Source organism: Apiospora phragmitis, assembly GCF_038363925.1.
Source record: "Apiospora phragmitis strain CBS 135458 chromosome Unknown utg000010l:1.0-9815664.0:1.0-9183399.0, whole genome shotgun sequence".
In the NCBI taxonomy this organism is placed as follows: Eukaryota; Fungi; Ascomycota; class Sordariomycetes; order Amphisphaeriales; family Apiosporaceae; genus Apiospora; species Apiospora phragmitis.
In genome coordinates, this window is record NW_027117409.1 from 8,350,312 (window position 1) to 8,365,862 (window position 15,551).

General features: G+C 51.5%; 5 protein-coding genes across 5 annotated transcripts; 2 read left to right on the forward strand and 3 right to left on the reverse strand.

The window, feature by feature from the left end:
- Window positions 1-1,003: 1,003 nt before the first annotated feature.
- PG994_012308 (uncharacterized protein) lies at window positions 1,004-2,098 on the reverse strand (the record flags this gene model as incomplete). The annotated part of the gene is made up of 1 exon (XM_066863717.1): window positions 1,004-2,098. One exon carries the CDS (start codon window positions 2,096-2,098, stop codon window positions 1,004-1,006), a length of 1,095 nt encoding a protein of 364 aa, XP_066712827.1.
- Window positions 2,099-7,335: 5,237 nt separating this feature from the next.
- On the reverse strand, window positions 7,336-9,705 carry PG994_012309 (DNA topoisomerase domain-containing protein; the record flags this gene model as incomplete). The annotated part of the gene is made up of 7 exons (XM_066863718.1): window positions 7,336-7,457; window positions 7,498-8,091; window positions 8,151-8,858; window positions 8,911-9,080; window positions 9,133-9,311; window positions 9,367-9,420; window positions 9,625-9,705. 7 exons carry the CDS (start codon window positions 9,703-9,705, stop codon window positions 7,336-7,338), a joined length of 1,908 nt encoding a protein of 635 aa, XP_066712828.1.
- A 684-nt stretch (window positions 9,706-10,389) lies between these two features.
- Window positions 10,390-11,621, forward strand: PG994_012310 (uncharacterized protein; the record flags this gene model as incomplete). Its single annotated transcript, XM_066863719.1, has 4 exons — window positions 10,390-10,749; window positions 10,815-10,879; window positions 10,939-11,162; window positions 11,215-11,621. The coding sequence occupies 4 exons, from the start codon at window positions 10,390-10,392 to the stop codon at window positions 11,619-11,621; spliced, it is 1,056 nt and encodes a 351-aa protein (XP_066712829.1).
- A 1,667-nt stretch (window positions 11,622-13,288) lies between these two features.
- On the forward strand, window positions 13,289-13,684 carry PG994_012311 (uncharacterized protein; the record flags this gene model as incomplete). The annotated part of the gene is made up of 1 exon (XM_066863720.1): window positions 13,289-13,684. One exon carries the CDS (start codon window positions 13,289-13,291, stop codon window positions 13,682-13,684), a length of 396 nt encoding a protein of 131 aa, XP_066712830.1.
- Window positions 13,685-14,111: 427 nt separating this feature from the next.
- On the reverse strand, window positions 14,112-14,665 carry PG994_012312 (uncharacterized protein; the record flags this gene model as incomplete). Its single annotated transcript, XM_066863721.1, has 2 exons — window positions 14,112-14,278; window positions 14,365-14,665. 2 exons carry the CDS (start codon window positions 14,663-14,665, stop codon window positions 14,112-14,114), a joined length of 468 nt encoding a protein of 155 aa, XP_066712831.1.
- Between the last annotated feature and the right edge of the window lie 886 nt (window positions 14,666-15,551).

The following is a 15,551-nucleotide window of genomic DNA, read 5'->3' on the forward strand; positions in this document are numbered from 1 at the left end:
AAAGTATTGGTCTTTTTTCTTATTTCTTTTCCCCAGTGCCGGTGGTGGATCTTGGTGTGGGTGGTACAGCTAGATAACGTAGCTGCTAGTCCCCCATCGGTGCACATGTCCATGTACAGTGACATCGACGTGTGCTTTGCCGATCCAGCCCGCTACTGGTCTTTAAAAGCCCATTATACCATGCGTATATCGTGGGGCGTCTGCCTATCATATCCAGCACAGTGTAGGTAGTATATCAGAATGCCAATCTGGATTGTCATTTCTTTGTTTGTGTCTTTGCCAAGTCCTGGCTCTCTCGTCCAAGACGTGATTATTAAAATGTGTATATGGGTTGTGTTTGCCAAACGGTTGCTACCCATCGAGATCTTCTCGATCAGGATATGTAGCATGTCAAAAACCATAAATATAGTTCCTCCAGGATGTTGAAGTGGAGATGACCCTACCTACAACAGAACTTCGTTTGTTGCAAAGTATGGGTGGGGGTATGTTGCAAAGGGGGTATAAAGTTGAAAGAAAAACTGCTGGCCGAGACTGTCCAGAGACCGAGCACATGCAGTAGCATTAGGACTACCGGCTCAAAGTCGCCAAAAACCCTCTCTGTCCATAGCAGGAGTTCCGTATGAATCCGTTTAACGTGCAACCTCGTAAATGTCGTGTGGTGATGATGGGAGAAAAAGAAAACGTCGCTAAAAGTCCAAAGGGGCCCGTTGCCCGGAAGCGGCTGTTGAGCAGAAACCTCCAGAGCCGTGGGCATATGCAATGCCGTGTTGTCGCAAAGGGGAGATTGTCGCAACGAATAAAACGGGGGGGCTTCCGCTAGAAGAACCACAGGACGCCATGTGTCGAATGAGAACACCAAATAGAATGCCGATCAAGAGGAACGCCGCCTCGATCATGCCGTGCCACGCAAAACCATTCCAGCCAGCCAGCCAACCGAAACCAAACCAACCGTCCAAGCCGGTGATTATCCCCGTCTCCAAAACGCCGTCGATGCAATGCAGAATTATACAGAACCAAGTTGCAAAAGTGCTTGGATGGCCTCCCGCTCCTGGGTGTTGGGCGACGCGGCCAATGCAGCCAAGTCGATGTTATCCAGTCGTGGCTCGCGTAACATGCCAGTGCCGGAGAAGCTGCGGTAGGCTCCGGTGCTGTTTACACGGGATGAAAAGTCGCGATGAGCGTCGGCTGGGGTCGAGTAGGAGCCTGCGCGCAAAGCAGCAGCTCCAACTGCTGCCCAGTCTTCGTCATCGGTGGCATCTTCCGGGTCGTCATTCATGGTCATGTCGTCGTCGCCAGCTTCCGAGCAGGAGGCCGAAGCGGGACTACCCATGGAGTCGAGAGACATCTTGTCCGCCTCGTTCTCCATCATGTTCACATCATGATCGTCATGCGAGAAGACTGCCGAGTTGCCAACACTAGTGGCACGAGTGTTCAACCTGGACCGATCGTTCCGTCCAGGGGCCTTGTGGATGGGAATCCCTCCAGCAGGGTAGGATGTTGGGCCGTTTGCTTCGGGAGACATCCGAGACCGACAAGGCTGACCTCGTCGCCTCGCGTTCCATCGCCCCCAACCGACCTTCTCAAATATCACGTCACCGTTCGCACCTCCTCCTGTTTGGGCTCCGTGTCCGTGTCCATGTCCTCTTCCTTCGAGCGCCGCGACCACCAACCTCCGGGCCTTGGGTGGCGGGATGCCAGCAAAGCCAGGTACTGATGTTGTCAGATAGCCCATGATGTGACGGATGGCCAGAGGGCCGTGGTTCAGCACGATCTCCGGGAGATGGTACTTGGAGAGCAAAGCCGGAGTAATGGCGCCGGCCGACTCGAAGGTTGGGGACCCTACCGAGTCGGTTTTGGTTCCATCGTGCAGATCCAGATCCGAGTCGATGGGCTCGAGGGGCTGGTGTTTGTGGGCCGTCTGCAGCTGGGCCTTGAGCCCATGGGGAGGCAGCGCAGGGGATATGGAGTTGGGGGGAGTCGGAAGAGGATGGTTTCGTGTCACAGGGACACTCCGTCCAGCCGCTACAACAGTCAAGTTGTCTCGGGGGATGGAGGCCTTGGGGATATCGCGGGCAGCAGCTGATGCCGGGGACGCCATGTTGGAAATGTATAAGTGCTTCGAGACGAGTCTGGATGTTGTCGCGACACAGTATTAGTATATATGGCTGATGCAGAGAAGGGTTTGCTGTTGTGTGCGACGGGTGAGTCAGAGGCACGATAACGACTTACAAAGCGACAGGTCCGGAAGTATACAGGAGATCAGCGACGTGGGCTGTCTTTGCTTTCGGATGAGGAAGGCAAAAAACGATTGTGGCGAGATGTTCAGCGCTGGCGCGATTATCTTGACCGTGACAGGAAGATAACTCTTGGTTTGCAAAGAAATGCGTGATGTTGTTAATTGTTGTTGGTTGTGCTTGAGGAAGGGGGAGAGGGATCAGGCCGAAGCAGGAAGCGAGCGACAGTCGGGTCTAATGTATGGCATGTGTGACTGGACGGGATGGACTGCTGACTGGCGGACTGACTGTGCAAGCCCAAGCCCAAGCCCAGGTGTGAGATAAGTCTGGTACTACAAGTACATCACGGGAGGTACTTGGGGTAGGTTAGTCTTGAGTGATAATAGCCTGGGGTGGTGCTATTGTCACTGTGAAAGCTATCAATGATGCTTGTACAGCAGGTACCTACCCGGGAACTAGCCTGCTCATTGTGCTGGTATATGCCCGTACATAAGTTGCGTGCACACCTGCATACTTGCGCGCCGACAGAACGTACAGTATGCAAGTGCGGTTGCTGGACTTCCAGTTAGTTTGTGCTGCCACCACACACCACACCCAATCAACATACAACACACACACCACTACACTCAACGGCAAGCACAGTACGAACATATATCACGTATATTTCTAGACACGCAAAAACTATCGGTCAGAATTTTCACCGTTGGGTAACCAAAAAAGGAGGAGCGTGTGTGTGCGTTGTAAAGGGCGGTGGCTTCTTTTCTTCTTCTTTCCTTCTCCCCTGAGCAGGTGTCGCAAAGGTCGCTGTGCGCAGGTGCGCTGAAGCACTTACACGGAGCCAGGCCAGATTCCCAATTAGAGGAAAAACCGGGGCGTTGGCCTAGCAAAGGCCGTGTGGTAAGCCGTGGATGGGCGAATGATGGGCTAGAGTGGCAGCAGAGGCGCACATGGACCAATCTGCGGACTCGACTGGCCCCTGGTAGATTCTGTAGATTTGCGCGACGGGTGAGAGGGATGGGGGGCCGGAGAGATGGATGGAGCTGATGGATTGATGCGCTGGGAATAACAGCACCGGGCGGTCTGTACAGTGCACACTGTGTGCCATCCGTTGATTAGTTTAGGTAGCACCTTCATCCGCCTCTCATCAGCCTTTGTCGCGTTCCTACGAGACGGTCGGAGCTTGGTTTGGTTAGGGAGAAACCGGGAGTGTGTCGTTGTCAGCTAAGGCCACAGCGAGGGCGGGCCACTCACTACCTTTCGCCAATACCGCCGTCACTCATATCAATGACAATTGCATGTACATATCTGAGCTACTTGTGTGTGTGTGTGTGTGTGCGTCGCTGTCAACCTTTCGTTGATATCCTGTTTCCGCTCGCACCCCCTTCTCAGCAAGCAAGCCTCATCCATCATCAAACATACAACCTTTCCTGTCCCGTCTCTGCGGATTGCACTGCAGCGATTGCGTCATGATTGCGAGATATCACATCGGTTTGCTTGGGAATTACTCCTCTCTCTTCCTCCCTCGCTCTCTCCTCAATAGGCATCGGATGTTTCCCCAGACTATGGCCTTGTATGGTACATAGCTGCCAGTCCCCAATTTGTGTGTGCAGGTAAAGAGGTAGCTACTAATGGTAACTGTTGGCAAGTGGACTTTTATAACGTACGCGCGTCTCCATCTGCATTGTAGTCTGCTGCGTCAAAGACAGCCAGCTTGCTGCCGGTTTGTTTGAGAGCTAGAGATCCTATGTACACGTGCAGGCATGTAAGGTGTTGGACTTGTTTCGGCCGCGCATCTCCCACGCATTCCCGCAAGCAGCACAATCCCCAACTTGAGGTACGCTGCTTGACTGCCAGATCCGGACCTGAGAAGACGGCGTGTCTCTAATGCGCCAAAGGGGCGCGAGCCTAATAACATAGCGACTCACCTCACCGTAATGTACAGTGTGGCTGCAACTGTCTCCGACTGGAATCCCATGACCCTCAGTTCATGTACCTACAGGGTAGCCATTCTCCATTTGAGGATCCCGACTGACTTGGATTACTGTACAACAGCGCATCGGAACGAACAACAAAGACTCATCTTCGTTGACCACGAGACACATATCCATTGCTACCATCAGGGAATTTTGGATATTCTTTTTGATTTTCTATTTTCCTGCGCGCCATTGTGTGAGATGAATTAAGTGTAATATCCACCCTCCAATTTCGGCATTGCCCCTTGTGTGTGTGAGTGTGAGTGTGTGTAATTAAGGGTATATCAGTATCAAGGAAGTTATTGGTATCAACCTCTCCTTACTAGGTTAGAGAGTGCAATGGCCAAAAAGTATGCCCCCACGGCGCGGCGCCGTCGTTGATATCTAGGGATTACCATGGGCCGCACCAACCCAAAACAAAAAACGGCTTTGCTCGTACCTTATTATTATTATTATTATCATTATCTATGTCTAAAATAGTGCATAGTCGAGTCAAGCATAGCAGGATAGCATAATAGCGAGGCAAGCTAGAGATGATCTCACATCATTCTCCAACCACCTGAACTCTACTACAAGTAGATAGTGCTGTATGTTGATTCAGGGGCCAAACGTGGTCAGACTCCTATGATACGATATCGTATAGGATTCCGATGTCGCAACCCAGCCTCATCAGTCGGATAGGTCGGAATCCGGTCAGGTCAGATAAGAAGGAGACACTTTATCTAACTCGGTTTCGTCGTCGCACAACTTTCCTACCCTAATCAGATGCGATATTGCATTTCTTGCATTTCAACTTACTCGTACCTTGCTTTGGTTCATGTCGATCTCTCTCGTCGCATGTCTAGGTCCGTAGGTCAGGCTAGTCGAGCTAAGCATGTAAGTACGACGTAGCTAGGTACCTGTCAGCGCGATATGCTTTCTCGGCCGATGCGCGCGTGGCGGCGTGTTTCGGATAGTCCTCCCAAAGAAGCAACTTGCACGTTTTGGGAACGCGTCCATCTGATTGGTCGCCGCTTTCGTCGCTGTTGGCTGTTGTTGCCACTGCAGATCCAAGAAAAGACTAAATGCCAATGTACATACGTATGCGGGGGGTATACATGGTAATGGAGTATGTATGTGTGTGAGTGTGTGAGGGTGCGACATACGACATATGCAAAGCCAAAGACCCCGCGTTGTTGAAAAAGGCAAACCAGCAAATTGGGTGAACATGTGGCCTGGACCATTTGCTGGGAGCTGGTCCCGCGACCGTTATTATTACCTAACCTTTTCGCCTTCGCCGCTGAGGCCGCCTGGAATGGCAAGGCAATCGCTGAGAGGGAGCATAGAGTTCAGCTGCTGAGTGTCCTTGAGACGGTCTCGTCTCAGTTTTCTTCGAGACTCAGATAGTCGAGCGAAGGAGCCAATCAGCGGCCTGGCTGGGGGCACAAGACAACCTTGTTTAAACCAGTGGGTACAGCTGGGTGCGACTTTCACACAGGTTCGTTAGAGTATTACATAGCCCTGTGGTCTATCCCTTTGATTCAAGAAGGAAATATACAGGGTCGGATCCTCAGAGAATATATATCCATTCATGTTTGGCGTATACTCACGTACTAAGGTTAAGGTGTACATATGATATGTACTTACTTACTCAATTAAATCACCCGGATCTGCGGATAGCCGTTTGGCTGCCAGACTCACTAGCTCCACCAGAGCCGGTTACTGGGATATATTCGCACATCGTGAAATTCGGACTTGATAAGTAGCGCAAGCATCCTTGACTAACACATTCCAAGATGGAGGGCATTGCCCTAAGTTGGAAGCTAGAATGGCCAACACCATAGCCATGGCTGTTGAAACGCAGAGCTCCTGGCGCATGTTCACGATATCTGCTGCACAAGGATCTTCTCGATGTGTGCCGATCCCCAAGGTGTCCAGAACCATGAGCATCGCTTCACGGCTGCACCCCAGCACCCTGTATACTCCGGCAATTACATCAGCCTCGCATAAGGTAGGTGGGCTCAAGGCAAGTGGACAGGTTTGGAGTCGATTGGCCTTGTCGTAGATACATTCGGCCGATATAAAGTGCTCTCTACTTCAATAAGCAGACTACCTACCAAGTCACACATGACGTAGCAATCGGATACTATAGATATGCGGCTGTCATATTCGGCCTTTTGCGACATAACGATCATGTCGCGGCCATCCACTTGCAGCCCAATACGGAAGGCCGATTCGATCGAGAGATCTTATCAGTCCTAGTATGTATATGATAGTTACTATGTTGCTGAGACATGTGGCCTTGAATTTGGTGGATCTGAATGCGTGCTCGCTCCATCGCCAGCTACCAGAAGAAGAAACATCATCCCGTTGTACCGAATGGTACGGTAGTAGCCGCCGTATGTAGGTAGGTAAATAAGCTGCTCGATTGGGGTGCCACATTGAGGGGTTTCGCGTCCATCCCCGGCTTTCCCGTACATAAGCCCGAAACTCGAGGCGCGGCTCGACTAACTGTACCTACCCCGCTGCTGCTGGGCGACAGACACCATTATCTCCTACCGGTCCCCCACGTTGCCCAACCATGCGATGTGATACCATCCGGTTGCGTTGTATTTCTCGCGATTGGACCGAAATCCCCAGCCATGTTCACGGCATGGCAGCTCCGCATGCGCACTCCCTCCCAAGATAGCGCAGGTAACCAACCCAATGACGCTTCAACCGCTTCCGTTTCTTTCCGTTTGGTAGCCTGATTAGCCTCCAGTATTCGAAACCAGCTGGTTCAGGATATGCTTAATCCCTCACTCGAAAAGAGGCTTTTTGATTGGAAAATTTGGTATCGCCAGAATTTCACCGTTGGCTACATGTGCCTGTCGAGCGGACACAGAGTATCGTGATATATTTCGATCCAGTAGGGTTTGCCCTAATGCCGCAGATAGTCCCAGGCATTATCCTGCAATCATACCATACACCATACATCAGACGTTCCTCATACTGGTAGACTCCCTGATGGATGTTGAGATGAAGATGGAGTCTATCAAGTTAGCTGCTGCCAGGTAGCTGCTAGAGACGAGGCCGTGACCGCGGTTTCTTTCATACACACCTATTGCCGATGGTGGAATCCAGCCCAACAGCGACCTGAAGCAACGCCCTTACGCGAACTGCCAATCACGGGGTTTCTCGTAGCTAGCCTGCTGCACAACCTTTTCGAAACGGCAAAGATGATCCGTAAGAGGCTCAGGATCAACCAGCAGCATTGTCGAATATGTATTGTCTACAGGCCTTAAGTAACGTCAGTTTCTCGTAGGTCATACAACAGAAGGAGGGGGCCGTGATGGGATGTGCTCTCACAGCTTTGAGAACATTGAGTTTCTCTTGTGATTGGTTGTAAACCCGTCGGTACTGGCTGATACTCTCATGCAATACGACCTGTTTGGTGGTATGCCCGTCGCATATAGCCTTCATCTTGAGTTCCATCTCTTTCCTCAGGAAAGGCTTGCCTAAGCTGGTCTCGAAATTCATCCTGTCGAAGCCTTGGATTAGGGCCACCCCCAGGCGAGTCGGGATGAATTCTATTACCCCTCCCCTTGCTTGTGGTGTTGCTCGCCCTCCGCGCCCACGGGCACCACCGCGGCCACCGCGACCGCCACGGCCCCCTCGGGCGGCTGGAGCCTCATCGACGTTCTCTGCGTCGTCTTCTTCATCGCCCTGCCGACCAGATCGAGGCACTGTGCGCACATAGTCGCGATCCTGTATCTTTTGGATATGCTCTGCCATAGTAGCATCCGTGCCAATACCATTCGCATCCATTAAAGCGATAAGGTCAGCTTCAGTCAGATAGCTTGGGGAGCTGTCTTTCCTTCCGTCATCATGGCCTCGTTTGGCACGAAGCGCTCGCCCAATGTGAACTTTGGCAATTCTGCAGTCCCTGTCCACTTTTCGTAGACGTAAACCTCCAAGTAATTACGCTCAAGCACAATAACACCATGAGCGTGGAAGCTCTCCTCGCCGTAAAGTATGTCAACATCTGTGGCCACTCCTTTTGCATCCTCTGAGCAGCAAGCCAGGAACCGTCGGACTACAAATTCGTAGATCTTCTTCTCAAACTCATTTAGTGCTGCCGACGGCCCTGCGTACGTGATGGGATGGATGGGAGGATGGGCCTTATCGTCATGTCGACCCTCCCTTGGCTGTTGAAAACCGCCATTCGTCAAGTTTTGGGCGAATGTACCCCATCGGTTATCTTGGGCCTGTTTCTGGACCAAAGCCCGCAGGTTCATCCCTTTGTCAAACCTGTCTGTTTCTGTTCTAGGATAGCTTATGAAGCCCTTGTTGTAGAGACTCTCGGCCGCAGTCATGGCTTGTTGTCCAGTCATGCGAAGAAAGCGTGTAGACATCTTCTGCAGCTCTACCGTAGTCAATGGCAGCGGCTTCCATTTTTTGGTCGGCTTCTCCTGTACCTTGGTAACCACTGCTGTCTTTGCCGCAAGACACCGCTCATACAGGATGATGACGGAGGCTCGGTCAAAAAGTCGATTGCGCGACCAGGAGAAGTTAACATCAATGCCGTCCATTTTGTGTTTCACCTTGATGCTCCAAAACGTTTCTGGCTTGAAGTTCTTGACTCGGAAGTATCGATCAACAACAAACCCCAGAGTCGGAAATTGGCAAGATCCTGTTTTTATAAGCCCTGGTTGCCTTATTGATAGGGTCAGAGTTGCACTCACCATAACTGATAACCAAATTTGCCAACGGGCCACCAAGGCTTTTCAGATTGTTGGACAAGAATCGTGTGAAAGCATAGCCTATCCTGAGGTCTAGCTCAATTCTAGCAGCGACAGCATTGACTTGCTTATCGTCCAGCATGACCAGGTGTCGAGCTGCGTGCAATATGTGCCTTGTGATGGATTAGTTTCACATCCTACAGCGAGGGTATATCCTTCACTCACGCCCTCTCGATGTTGCTGAATCTAGCTCTCTTCACAGTGAGAGCCGCGTTTCCCTTACGAGCCGCCTCGCGGATCTCGTGACCAATATGCTCGCCTTCTCTGTCACAATCGGTCCAAATGCACAAGCCCTGAGAGGATCTAGCTTGCGTTTCGATGTTTTGGGCGATATCCTTCTTGTCCTAACGAGGAGGTGAGTCAAAATGGTCACACACAGCAGGGGCGCTGGAAGCTTACATCGGCAATGACAGTATTGACAGGGGCGTCAAACAGGCGTTCCGGGGTGGGTGCCTCCAGTCTTTGTACCCGGAAGGGAATTCAACCGCAGTGATGTGCCCAAGGACCGAGGTCATGGTGACTGAGCAATTGCCCCAGGGCTGCCCGCCGAAATCGTAGTCAAAGACATAATTTTTTATATATTTGTTCCGCGTGTTACGCTAGCCAGTTCTCAGTCAGGGCTTCTGAGAACCATAAGGGCTTGGGATAAAAACTCACCGTTTCTGAGCGGCCGCCAGAAAGATGTTCAGCAACGGCTTTGGCGATTGAAGGCTTCTCAGCCACACAGAGAATCCTCATCTTTGAACTATAACGCCGCTGGGTTGTGCTGAATATATGCCGAACTAGTACAGCGTGCCCTCGAGTGGGAGACAGAAGATAGACAAATCCCGTCATTGACGAGGATATAGCTTGAGGTGTTGTGTGGAGCTGTGAAAGTGGAAGCGGTCTTCAACTCCATGTCTATCATGGCAAGCTGGACATCGATCCGAGTCAAGTCGTGAGTGGGCAAATCCTGCTATGGAGCATGAGAGCGTTTTCCAAAGCGTTTCTTAGTGGACTTCAGCCGTGCTCTCGTGCTGATTACTTTGTGAACATGTGCCTTCGATAAACCGGGCAGCATTCGCTCGCTAATTTTGATAATGCCTCATTGAGGCTTCGTGGTAGTTTAGTAGGCAGGCGCCTGAAATACATAGGGTCAATGTTTTTAGTGGTTCCTGCCCGTTGTAAAGTCAATATTGGATTGAGACGCGGCTAGTGCTAGGCAAATGCAAATGGGCCTGTGCGCTTACTGCAAATGAATTAGCTCAGGGTCCCGAACGGACACGACCGCATCCGACGTATCCATGACGTCCTACGATCCTTCGCAGGCATATATAACTCTCACGACAACATCATATTGCACATGAAGAGAGGTCTGATTGCCTATATCAAAACAAAACAAATATCCTCTATTCGGTTTACTTTCGAGCTACTGGCGTAACAATGGGTGTTCCTCTGCTCCAGACGCTTGAAGAGTGCGCCGACTCTTCGAAAACAGTCGAGCCATATCTTCTTCAGCTGTGTGAGTTGCCTGCAAAACTGGCTCAGAGCGCAACTAGTTTGGATGCCCTGTTTGAAATCTACAAGAGCACGAATCCGCTGGTCTCGGGTTTTGCATTCTCCATTTTCCTAGGGGCCATCTTCCTCGCTGTGTCGGAATTCAACAGGAACTACTCCCAAGTAGATCGCCTGTGGAGTTTGCTGCCAACCATCTACAACGCCCATTTCGCCGCGTGGGCTCATCTCAACAACCTACCCACCCAGCGCGTCGACATCATCCTACTCTGGAGCGCTATCTGGAGTGTAAGTTTGGCCCCGGTACCGGTGAAGGAGGTGGGGCAGACCTCTTACTAAAAGTTGGGTTTCAGGCACGTTTGACCTTCAACTACTGGAGAAAAGGCGGCTATACTGTTGGTTCCGAGGACTATAGATGGTGAGATTGGCTGTCTTACAAACAGCATCACCATGACGCTTAGCTGACGCTCGTAACAGGGAGATCATTCGCAAACAAGTTCACCCTGCCTTGTTCTTCATCTTCAACGTGACTTTTATCTCCTTCATACAGAGTATCCTACTCTTTATGCTGGCATCTCCAACCTACGTCATCCTGTTGACGACCCAACACGAGTCCGATTTGACGACCGCGGACCTGGTCTTCACGTCTGTGCAGCTACTCCTGGTACTATCCGAGTGGTTCAGTGATCAGCAGCAATGGGGTAGGTCAACTCACATTCAACATGGTTCCAGATAGGAAGCTTACAGTTGCAGACTTTCAATCAGCGAAGCAAGAATATCGAGAGTCGGCAGTGGTGCCCCAAGGATACACGCAAGAAGAACTTGAGAGAGGCTTCATCACATCTGGCCTCTGGGCGTACTCACGCCACCCCAACTTTGCTGCAGAGCAGACGATTTGGTTCATGCTGTACCAGTGGAGCTGCTATGCAAGCAAGTCGCTTTACAACTGGACTGGATTGGGTGCTCTGTTCTTGGTCATGCTTTTCCAAGGATCGACATGGCTCACCGAGCTCATCTCGTCGCGCAAGTATCCCGAGTACAAACACTACCAGCGACAAGTCGGCGCACATATTCCCGGATTCACTGCGTATAAAACGCCAGGGCCCAAGGTGCTACGGACCAGCGAGTTGGCCAAGAAGCAGGCGGCAAAGCGGAAGTAGTAATAATGTCCACGAAGCGGCGAACGTAGCGGCGCCCCTGTCGCAAATGTATTCGCTTCCGCGATGCGCAATGATGCAATTGTGCAGCTTAAACATGCCCAGATGCAAAAGGAGCTTAGCTGACCAACCTGGCCGTCATCTCGGACAATTGTTTGGATGTTTGAGTTGCCCGATTGAAATGAGATCCTCTACCCAGGAACACTGGTTGATATAAATCTCACTCGAAATGAAACCGATTCGCCTTGAATCTCGAATTTTTACACAAACGGACCCATTGATCCGTTTGGTCGCGGAACATGAAATGGTGATGAGTGCTTCGTGGCACTGGACTTGACGGATGTAGCAGAGGGTGTATCATCCGAGTCGAGCAACATTAATAATTGATCTTTGACAACTCTTCGCACGACGCTGTGGACACGGCCGGCATGTAGAGAGCAGATTTGAGTGGTGAAGAGCCCTATGGCTTACTGTAGCTCCAAATATTCATGAAGCCGTCAGATGTAGGCGTCCGTTATATACTATGTGTTCTGCATGACCCCTCCCTGAGTGATCGTCGTCTACGAATGAAAGCGGGCCCACTTTAGTTGAACATAGATGTATTTTCGTTTCAACAGCCCGAGGCTGTTGCCATGATGTTAGAAGCCGTGAGCACGCGGGGTCTGACTACCACCCTTGCCGGCATCTGTACGTACTGAAGCTCGCCATAATTTGACGTCGTGCCCCTAGATTTGGGCGAAAGGCCATGGGTCACAGATATCTGGTTAGTGAGAGAGAAACCATTTCACAGCTCCCGTTGCGATGTCGGTGGGTCCATTCACTAAACGGGACAAGGACCCAGGACCCTACCTGCAGCAGCAGCACTGCCTTGCATATGCAGATCATAAACCCTACCCTTGCGGCCTCTCCCGTCCTGCGTCCGTCTCAACAACCGCTTCACTCAACAACAGAAAGGCCAGCCGGTCCTGTGCAACTCGGGACAACCTGCTTACACTACTACGTCTCGACGACGGGATCTTGTGTAGGATGGATGGATGCTTCTGCGCTGCATATGTTGATCCTCTTGAATTGCCAGATGGGTACCTAATCAGTTGAGTGGGCACCTGCTTGTGAAATAGGTAGTGGCGGATCGTAACGCAAAGTGCCCCGTCCCCTGGCTTGTAGTTCCACCTGCCCCAATGTGTTGAGGCTATCGTGAGAAATTAATACATAAAAAGGTACATATACCCTCACTCGCCCTTTCCTGTTCCTCCCCATTTCCCCCTGGGGTTGTGACCTTCTAGACTTTTACATTCAGTGCACTTGCCCGTTACCATCTCCACTCCAGTTCCATTTGTTCGTTCTTCCTTTTTGCAATTCTAACTCTCTGACTTGAACATTGCACCAAAGGCCGTTGCAGAAGTTCCTCCCTTCCTTCCTTTTTCCGAAACACGGAACACATTCACACCTGACTTATTTGTTCTCTACAACTTTCTCAACCAGGCAGGCGCTCTCTCAAGCAGTTGCTCGCTCAAGAATTTGTCGAATGGTTGCTTGTCAATTCGCACATACGATCTGCCAGTACTACCATTGTCAATCTTTCAACTACATTTCACCACTTAATCATCCTCATCACGAGAAGTCGGGAACATATTCTCATCCCACTATCCCACACAAAAAAAACACACACAATGTCTTACATCGGCGGCGCATTTACCTACATTACGGGGCTCTTAGCCTCACCCTTCATCGCCTTGCCCTCTGCCGCTGCTGAGCCCAAGCAGCCCGCAGAGGAAGGCACGAGCTACTTCCCCAAGACCGCATCCTCGTCGCGAAGATCATCCATCTCGTCGACCTCCACTCTGACGAGCACCGTCTCCAATGACTCGGCCGAAGCTCTTCAGCGACCGGCTCTGATTCGATCCTACACGGGCACCAACCCGCTCCCCCTCCCTGGCCTACGACTTCCCCGCGCCCAAGGAGGACCTCGACATCGCCACGCAGCTGGCCCGCACGCCCCCAAAGCGCTCTCTCCACGACTCCCTGCGTCGCGCCGCCATTGCGGAGCCACGACGCCCCAAGACTGACAGCCCCGAGACCAAGGCTATGAAGCTCGCGGCGGCCAAGCAAAGCATGCTAGCTTTGGCCGGACGCCACTGAAACGTGACCCCAACATGACCCCAACATGAAATAACATTTTCGGGACTCAACGTGGGCCCCAGCACTACACCTTTGGGAGGTGGGCGAACTGGGCTAAAATGGCTGGCGTAATGGAGTTTAATCACTGAACATTGAGCTGGCGGCGCTTCGGTTTCCTTGCGACACATAGACGGTGGCGGCGTTTTACTCGTGTGATTACCGGGTTGGGGGGAAGCATCCTTGTATTAATACCATACCACACGGCCTTGACTGCTGCTGTTCCCTTAATTCACCAAAACATTGATGCAACATATGCACCTTGCTTCGTCCTGCAGTTTCCAGTCGTATGTGCCGTTCCCACACTGTATCCCATCCTTACTGGATCCTCGAGCCTAGGTTGAAGCCGTATGCGAGGATCGCGCCGAATGTGACCATGTTGAGAAGTGAGGAGATGCCATGCAGCTGGCCGAATTTCTTGTTTAAAGCGGCCATTTCCTGAGAGTGCGGCGGGGCGTCCCAGCTTCTCTTGCCGTCCTTTGTCTCTGTATTTTGGCACAGCTGTTAGCGAACCGCTCGGCGGGCATAAGCAGCCACCCGTTCCGCTTTGACATTTGTGCTTAAAACTTACCCTGATCCCTGCGCTTCGCAGTCACCGCATTCGTCGCCGGCAGGTAGTAAGCCCAGTTCACCAGCCCCGTCGCAAATGCCGTGGCCAGCGGTACCAGCACGCCCCAGCGGTTGTACTCGTCCAGCACGCCGCGCAGGCCGCTTGCGCTGACCCGACTGCCGGGGTAGGTCAAGGCCAGCACGACGGGGAAGATGGTCTGGATGCCGAAGTAGGCGGGGGAACAAGGCGCGCTGCAGGATGGCGAACTGCGGGCGCTCGAGGACCTTGAACGAAGCTGTGGCGTTGATGAAGGACTGCGCATGGTTGAAACAGAACAGGTTAACATATATAATAAGTGAGTGGGGTAGAGGGGGGTGTAGTAAGTGAAGTTAGCGAATAAGGCGAGAACGGCTTACGTGAAAGACGGTGGTTCCTAGAAGGGTTCCATAGCTAGTAAGGCGGAGATGTTCAGTATCCAAGAGCTCCTTCTGCTGAGTACATATGACATATGATAAGCTCCAGCGGGTTGAGGGACCTTAGACGTACGACATGATATGATACGGGCCGGGCTGCCACAGGGGAGACGCCATGTTTGGTTGTTCACTGACTATAATAGATAGGTAGGTGTTGATATCAGGTCCAAAAGAAGAGAAGAAGTTGGATTAAACGTAGGATTTAGCGGGTCTTTGGGCTATTGATATATGCCTCTTTAAACATCAATACTGGAACCCCTAACCTAGGATATGCACTGTGAGAAAGTAGCATTCTCGATCTCCATGACGCTACGATGGGGAAGCTGGGCCCCTCTCAAGCTTCCCCATCTGCCATACAGTGTACTAGACACGACTAGCTTCCTGCAGCTTTAAGTGCTGGAGTGCTGTGGTGGTCCGACTTTGAGTGGAGTAGACTCGCCAATGATCGAATCGAATAGGTTATCTGAAGTAAAGGATGCGAACACCGTAGGTACCTATGCAATAGACATTGACATCGATTTCTTGAGTGGTGATATGTCTGTCCTGTAGATACAGATGTACTTGCTGGTTACCACTGTTAGTTTTTTGATAACTTCAATGTTGTCGGGTCCCGGTCGGCTCTGGACCCAAGCTCCCAGCCATAACCATAACCCGTGAGTTCGCGTAAAGTGGACCCACTCTCGCTGCCTCTCCCTTGACGTCTAGTCGTGCCGATGGACGTGAACCGTGCCGCGA